The sequence below is a fragment of the Lactuca virosa genome, chromosome 2, assembly GCF_052849685.1.
Source record: "Lactuca virosa cultivar CGN04683 chromosome 2, Lactuca_virosa_CGN04683_v6, whole genome shotgun sequence".
Lineage (NCBI taxonomy): Eukaryota > Viridiplantae > Streptophyta > Magnoliopsida > Asterales > Asteraceae > Lactuca > Lactuca virosa.
The window spans coordinates 21,310,962-21,319,438 of record NC_136427.1 but is presented as its reverse complement, the minus strand read 5'-3'; the positions used below and the strand labels follow the sequence as shown (position 1 = coordinate 21,319,438).

Genomic DNA, 8,477 nt, shown 5'->3' with positions numbered 1-8,477 from the left:
GTAAAAAAGAAACAAAATGTAATTGTAATAAATTACTAAAAGAATAAAAAATAATCATGTGACTTAATACATTAAGTTATCATTAATTATTATACAACGCGAAGAAATCTAATGCATGTCTTTGAAAAGATAAAGTAAACCACTACAATAGAAAACAACAACAAAATATAATTGTTTAAACTACAATGCTATAATTGAAAAAAAAAACAAAAAATGTTATAAATAAAAAATATATATATAAAGGTACAATAGCAAGATTCTATAAAAGTACAATGTTACAAATAAAGTATGATGTTAATTTTTGTAAAAAAAAAAAACAAAAAACAACGTAGATTGTAAAAAAAACAATGCTAATTCCGTAGACTAAACTCTAAATCCGAAATTATGTTTCAACAACATCATGTCTATTGATACAAGATGGGCTAGTAATCCACATCGAAACTATCCCGAGTTCCAAGCAGGACTCAAAGCTTTTATCGAGAAATCTAAGTCACACCTTGATAGTAATGATAAAATCAGATGTACGTGTCAAAAATGTGATAACCATTACTTCAAGTACCCGACAATAGTGGAACGTCATATATTTATCAAGGTTGTAAAAATCGCTCGACGGTAGCTCGACGGTCGACTGGTGTTAAGAGATTAATCGGTCTTGGCGTGGATTAATCAGGGATTAATCGGGGACTATAGATTATTAATAAAATATTAAAATTAATTAGATATTAATATATCTTAAGAAAAACAAGTACTTCAAAATTAGAAAATAAGAAAAATTGTAATTTGGAAATTTGGAAATACGAAAATATGAACATTTTTGTATAATATTCGAATTTTTGAAAATTTGAGAATTTTGGAGTAAAAAAAGTTGGTTTTTTCAATTTTATTTTTTATATTTTTTTTAAAATTTTTTTAAAATTTTTTGACATTTTTTTGACTTTTTTCGACTTTGTTGACTTTTGTTGACCGATTAATCCCGCCAAAGCCGATTAATCCCGCCAAACCCGATTAATCATAAATTTCCGATTAATGCCCTAATCCTCGACGGTTGGAGAACGCCAAGCGATTAATCCACGATTAATCGCCGATTAATCCGGATTTCTGCAACCATGATATTTATAAATGGTTTCAGTAAGTCGTACACAACTTGGATCTATCATGGTGAATCTTTAATTCCTCCATTCATCTTGCCAAGTAACGAAATGACCGATTTAATCGACGATGTGATGTGGGAGTCGAGAGAAAATGATACCAACCTCGATGAAGGAACCTCAAATACAAGGGGTAGCGGTGTGGATGATGATTTTGCATAGTTGTTAGAAGAAGTGGAAACTAAATTATATCCTGGTTGCACCTTTTCTTCCCTTGAGTTTCTAGCAAAGTTAATTCTTATCAAGGTGAACAACAAATGGACTGATAGTTCATTTGATCAACTCCTTGAGTTGTTGGAATCAACATTTCCCAAAGGCAACAAGGTTCCCCTTTCAGATTATATAGCCAAAAACAAACCAAAGTCTATTGGTCTGGGGTATGAGTCGATACATGTGTGCAAAAATGATTGTTTTCTCTTTTGGAAAGAACACGAGTCATTGCAGATTTGTCCCGTTTGTAAACAGAGCCGATGGATCGATAAAAACACCAAGGGTAAGAAAGTAGCTTATAAGTTTTTACGGTAATTTCCTGTGACCCCTAGACTACGACGTTTATATTGTTCGAGGCACACTGCCAAAAATATGATTTGGCATAGTACCGAACGATCAGAAGATGGTGTGATGTGTCATCGTATTGATGGGGAACATTGGCAATATTTTGATAAAAAAATACTCCGACTTCTCGAGTGAACCCCTTAACGTATGCCTAGGTCTTTCAGCTGACGATTTTAATCCATTTGGAAACATGTGCAATCCACATAGCACATGGATGGTCATACTCACCACATACAATCATGTGAAAATAGATGAGTATTTTCAAACGGACGAACACAAAATTGCTTCAGAAAGGAACAAAAAAGTCCGTCAAATGCAAGCGACAGTGAATCGTGGGAGGTCGAACTCGTATAGCAGTACTTGCTATAAGAAGGTAACATACGATACATGCAATTATTTATTTAAAATATAATCTAATTTTTAGTGTTAAACAGAACCTTAAGAGAGTGGAAACGTTTCGCAAGGCTCATACCGATAGCGATGGTGTATTTGTTACTGTCGAGGCGGAACAACAATACGTACGTATTTAATTATAATTATATCGTATAATTAAGTGTTTATTTGTACTTAATTATTAATCACTTTTGGGAAATACAAAATCAGTTAGTAGAAGAGCTCTTAGAACAAACGTAAAGGCCAGAAAGTGAAAAAGAGTTAACCACCGATTTCACAGCCGTTGCAACCACCATGTGGCCATATCAAAGGCAATGACCGGAAACCTTCTGCTATCCTGCCGATTTCACAACCATCGCAACCACCACCACAACCATCACATTCATCACAGGTAAAACAAGATTATTTAATTTCAATAAACCCATGTTGATTTGGTAATTTTTGTTTGTGGTGATTATTTTCTAAAAGCTTTGGTAATTGGTTTTTTGTCCCAAGAGCAACAAATAGTAATGTACTTTGGTTTTTGTCTTAGTTTAAAAATAATGATGTAAATTGGCATCAATAAATGCATGTTGATTTGGTAATTTAGCTTTTCTCCCAAGTGCAAGATATAACAATGTATTATTGGTATTTTTTGTATTTTAAGTGCAAGAAATAGCAATGTACTTTGGTATTTCTTGTATTTAAGGTTCTTTAGCACAAATAGAGTAAAATTATTTCATTTCAAGCGTGTATATTTGAAGTGCAACAAATAGAAATGTACTTTGGTTTTTTGTCTCTAGATTAAAAATAGCAATGTACTTTGGCATCGTAAAATGCATGTTGATTTGGTAATTTTGGTTTGTGGTGATTAATTGCTAAAAGCTTTGGTAATTGAGTTTTTGTCCGAACTACAAGAAATAACAATGTACTTTGGTTTTTTGTCTATGTTTAAAAATAGAAATGTACTTTGGCACTGATTTGGTAAATGCATGTTGATTTGGTAATTGTGTTTTTGTCCCAAATGCAAGAGATAACAACGTACTTTTGGTATATCTTGTATTTAAGTGCATGAAATAGTCATGTAATTTCGTAGTTTTTGTTTATGTTTGATAATTTGACACATAAGTTTATATATGTTGTTATTTATTATGTAGTTGGAAAAACTTCGGGCAATGCTCAACGACCCGACATGTAGGGAGGAGCTTTATGCGTTTTTTCAATCGGTGAATAATCAATGAGGAAACGATGGGAACAAAGCTGGTGGTTTGTCGGATAATTAATGTGTGTGTTGTATGTTACAATTGTCGTCACACTTTGCTATTTGTTAGAATTGTAAAACTTCGGTTGTTTATTTTAGTATGAAATTAATTATAACAGTATTTGGTATCTAATCGGATGTCGTTATGTATCGGTTTTTTTATACACAAAATCGTTGATTAAAAAAAATTAAAAAATGAAAAATGTTATTACCGGCGACGACAACATTTGCGGCGACAATAGCATTAGCGGTGACACAGGGTATTACTGGCGACAGAAGCATTAGCGGCCACAATTCTCCTTATCGGCGACATTTTGATCAATAGCGACAGAGCAGTAGCGGCGACTTTTTACCGATGACTTTTATAGTCTTTACCGGCGACTTTTGTCGCCGCTAATTGCCTTTTTTCTTCTAGTCATTTTTGTGTAGTGTGATTAACCGGTTATGGAGGCGTCTATGGCAGAATGTGGTGGTGTCGACTGCTAGTAATGAAGCACAAAGTGCCATGGTTGAGATCTAGGAGAGAAAGAAGAACGGAGGAGGAAGTGATGGAGGCGCGGATTTCTTTTGCTTCTTGACCTAGAGAGTAGCTAGGTGGTAGTCCTCAAGCATTCCATCAAATATGAAAAGACCAAAATTCTTTTTTCAAGTAGATAGACTAAAGTGAAAAGCCATCATGAGTGTTTTCCTATTTTAACATATGACAGTAAAACGCGATATGCATTCTTGAATGTCGTAAAATTATTCAAAAAAGGACATAATTTAGAAGAGGAAGTTATGTCCGTCGTAAATCCTTCAAATTTCACAAAAGATGACATTATTTTTATGACATATGATTTTATCTATCATAAGCTCAATGTGTGTCGTAATTCGTTACAATCACCACAAAATGTAATGAAGGTGATTAAGAAACATTATAACATTGATAAACAATAATTAAAACATTAACCTAATATTGAAAATTTTGCAGATTAGAATTCTGATATTAAAGAGTAATAAGAGCCAATTAAAAGAAACTAAGATTAAAATGTAAACATAAATATATTGATCTGCCGAACAAAGGCAAAGTTTATATTCATCAGATTTAGAAGTGAATACATTTCCATTGTTTTATTTAATTATGTGACCAAGTGTAGTATCTCCACACTTGCAATCTATGTCACCCCTCGAACCTTGATTATACTAGAACAAACTATCCACCAAACTCGGTAGACTCTGATTAACAAAGATGTTACATCCAATCTCTGATAGGTGGAAACTATCCCAAAAGAAGTATTTAGAGTCGTCTGGGCACGTTGGGCTAAGTCTGTTGCATAAAAAAGACACCTCTACCAATCCGGTTCCGCAACAGCCTCTATTAACAAGTTGAAACCCTGGGGAAAGGGATCGAGAATATGTTAGGAAGTAATATGAACATTATTGAAATGCACGCACATGTAAAAAATTTATGTGAAAATTGTAGAGTAGATGAAAACTTTTCACTGGAAGCCGTGCAGAGAAACATAAATTGAACATTGCATGAATAATTTTCACTGGCCAACTCGATTTAATGCATAATTAAGTAGTGGCTGTTGTGGATACCGTATTGCTGAGGGTTATTGATGATGTTTATTAGTGGATTGTAGAAATCGAGAAAAGCAATCCTTGACTGAGGAAGACTACTTGCAAGAACTGGGAGCTGTTCTTTTAGCATGTTGTTGTACAATTGTGCTGCTTCATTTTGCTTCTGGTCGCACGTTCTAAGTATACCTCCATTTATTGTTCTCTCTATAGGAAGACATCCGGTTGGGGGTGCACTAAAGACAACTATCTTTCGTGCTCCCAGTTTGTATAGTTCCTTCAACAAATTTGATGAAAATCTATTAGTTTGTAATATATCATTTATGACATGTCTTTCATGTTCACATAATAAAAGTCCATCTTTCGGTGTCATTTTTCAAACATCTTATTTATTTATTTTATTATCACTTAAAGGTGTGCACTTCATCCAAAGCTTTAATTGAAGCAATCACCTTCTACTCGTCTATTTCCATCTTGCATAGCAATGTCTGAATGAGTAAATATAATATAATTACTAACAAAGAAAAGTAAGGGTATAAATACCTGTATAAAACTCAAGGTCAAGTTTACCAGCATGCGATCATAAGTAGGGACATCAATTAGTAAGCTTCTTGCCGGGAGGGATATAACAAGATCATTTGTGCTTGAACATACCAAAGATACACTATTTTTCACTATATTCATCACAGCTTCTTCCCCAACGATCCTTGTGAGATTCCCAGTATATTGTTTGAACAAATTCAGTTGGTCCAATATTGGTATAGCAGCCTAATTGTAAGGAGACCAAACAAGTGAAAAAGCATAAGGGCATATAAATAGATGCATTCGTACAAGATAACATGTAAAACATAAGTATTTTTAGAAATTAAAAATAAGATATGTATGCATACCGATACGGTGCTTGTGAGTGGATCATATCCAGAGCCACCGGAAGCAAAACTTACACCCGTCAGAAGATCGTTGTCTTGTAAGGAAGGGTCGAGATATGCTGGAAGATACTCCTTCACTCGTAAACCTTCGGCTTAGGATTTGATATCAAACATTAAATTGCAGTTTTGGCAGTTACAAATACAAAAGCGTACAACCACGAATCTACTATATACATGAATGACATCCCTCGAAATCCTTTGTGTTAACTCTTTAGAGACTAGTGCACGTAAAACATTAGAAAATTTATGCGGTGCTTAATAAACACTATTTGTAGTATTAGTGGCTATATTTAATATGGTGCAATTCCTAAAGTCTAACATGGTTAGCGTATGCATGTTGAAAATGTTCAAATGAATGCATAGAGGGTATATATACTTGTATAATGAACTGTTGTCTTCTTATTTTTGTTTCCATTCTGATAATTTTTGGAAGTAACGGTAATATATTCTATAATTTAGTTTACTTTTGATATTCATCGTGATATTTTTTCTTGGTGAGTTAGATTAAGAGAAAGTGCTCAGTTTCTGCATGAAAATGATAATTTGACATTAAAGATGATGTTGCGAAATGTTATATATTTGCTTCCCAAATACTTTGCTTTGTTGTTAGATTTATATTTTTCTTATATCTATTTCTAACTATATGATTGTGCTTTTGATTTGATATGGAATATCTATTTGATCTGAGTAAAAATGGTAATATTTTCTATAGGAATTTCTTTTACGAAAATTAATAAAAAATAACGAGAATAAAGATGAATATAAAACGGAAGATGATAAATGCAAAAATGCTAGCTGCCATGAAGACATGTAGACAACTTGATCTTTCATGGAGTAGGGTGTTTTAGTTAGGTTTTTATTGTACTATCTTAGTATTATTAACACTAGCGATGTGGTTTTTAATTGAATAGAGCTTTTATGGACTAGCTAGGGTGTTTTTATAAGGTTTATAGTTTACTAAAAAGAACTTTGAACAAGAATAAACACCAATATATGTGGGATACAAAAAATGCATGCCATGACTACAACTCGATCAGCAATGCACCATGAACGATAGTAATGTATCGAAGTTCCGAACTTGGTTGTTGTTAATTATTAACCCACGTGGCAGTACTTGCTTGTCGAAAGAGCTAAAGTTAATCTTATAGACACAACGGGTTTATTTGCCCATTTAACATGAAACAAATAGTTAGACTGTACTGGGCTTTTCAGTTGCTAAAATGTGCTTTGATTTATTTTTAGACTCCAGTTTAATTTGATGATTGTGGCAATGATTCAAAATACTAGAATTCCATTTTTAGCAATAAAAACATCAAAGAGTGTACTCTTCAAAAAAAGAAAAAAAAACATCAAAGAATGTATGAAAATAAAAAGGTACCGAAAAAGTCGGCTATGTTTCTTCCATTGGAGAACCTTCCAGTTGGTTTTCCACCCATAAAATCCTTTCCATATGGAAGGAAGTTTGCCTTGAACGGTGTTGTGACGTAGTCATTATTCCCAGGGTCAAGGAAGGAGTCCCCGAATGCTAGGACAGCAGAAACATTTTCTGGTGGATTTATTGTTCCTTGGCTACTGCATAAACAAACTGACGCATATAGGCAAAAGAGAATAACGTTAACAACTGAAAGAGTCATCGAAAAATATCTGAAGATTAAACTACAAATGACTTTGTTTTAAAGAAACCACAGTACCTTGACATTTATATTTATAGGACTAAACCATTTGGGTTGTAGTGACTTGGTAAGGCATTTGGAATATATGGTGGATAACCTATTGACCCATGTTCAAATCCTGGCACCAGTCAGCCCTTCTGGCCATGGAGGTTCGCCTGCAGTGACTGCAGGGCATGAGGCAAAGCCTCATGTTTGCAGCGGGGATTAGTCGGTGCGCGAAACCTGGTCCGGAAACTCTCGTTAGAGAAGTTTCCTTTCCAAAAAATATCTATAGGACTATACATAAATGAGAAATTACATATACCCCCTGCTAACCTAATATCTATCCTATCAAATTTAATTAATTTTAGGTTATAGAAATATTGTTTAATTTATTTACATGATTATAATGTTAACTAGAAAGGTTACCCCCGCTACGCGGTGGCCAGAAGCTTTCAATATTGTTTCCGAATTGATAAATATGACAGATATAAAAAGTGCAAGGATGAAAAGTCTGGGCTTTGCCCCGGACAAAAAATATAAAAGTTTTGACTGCAAGGAACAGAAGTGTGAAAATGGCTAAAGAATTAAAGAGGTAGAAATTAGCAACTTTTTAAAAAAGGCATCAAAGTTGTCAAACCGTTAAAATTTTGTGGCCAAACTTTAAATATTAAAAGGTTCCAAAAAAAATGTAAAAATATTGATTGCAAGGACCAAAAATGTCAAAATGGGTAAAGAATAATGAACAAAGTTGCCAAAAAACATCCAAATTTAGTATTCCTAACTTCCAACAATAATACAGGGACCAATTCTGCCAAAAAAATGGGTAGTTGAATGGAACACAAACAAAAGGACATGAATAAATTAATTAAAGAAGTATAGGGACCGAATATTTAAATCAAGAGACCAAACCTGGAAAAAGTATGCCAATTTTAGTATGCCTTTCTTCCATAACTTTAATATATATATATATATATATATATATATATATATATATATA

At 33.4% G+C, this 8,477-nt stretch overlaps 1 protein-coding gene across 2 annotated transcripts; it reads right to left on the bottom strand.

The window, feature by feature from the left end:
- Positions 1-4,392: 4,392 nt before the first annotated feature.
- On the bottom strand, positions 4,393-7,482 carry LOC145156266 (GDSL esterase/lipase At5g42170-like). 2 transcript variants are annotated; one of them, XM_079075704.1, is made up of 5 exons: positions 7,204-7,482; positions 5,787-5,917; positions 5,440-5,664; positions 4,918-5,173; positions 4,393-4,709 (listed from the first exon to the last, which is right to left on the bottom strand). In XM_079075704.1, exons 1-5 carry the CDS (start codon positions 7,457-7,459, stop codon positions 4,519-4,521), a joined length of 1,059 nt encoding a protein of 352 aa, XP_078931830.1. In that variant the 5' UTR covers positions 7,460-7,482; the 3' UTR covers positions 4,393-4,518. The 2 variants fall into 2 exon arrangements, with proteins under 2 accessions (XP_078931830.1, XP_078931831.1); XM_079075705.1 differs by having other exon boundaries at positions 5,787-5,911.
- Between the last annotated feature and the right edge of the window lie 995 nt (positions 7,483-8,477).

What these genes read in the sequence shown, in the direction of transcription:
- LOC145156266 (XM_079075704.1), bottom strand. Translation starts at nt 7,459, where the DNA reads ATGACTCTTTCAGTTGTTAACGTTATTCTCTTTTGCCTATATGCGTCA. An exon ending in AAACATAGCCGACTTTTTCG is followed by an intron (nt 5,918 to 7,203) that starts GTACCTTTTTAT and finishes TCAAATCCTAAG; the next exon opens with CCGAAGGTTTACGAGTGAAG. An exon ending in TGACCTTGAGTTTTATACAG is followed by an intron (nt 5,174 to 5,439) that starts GTATTTATACCC and finishes AATTTGTTGAAG; the next exon opens with GAACTATACAAACTGGGAGC.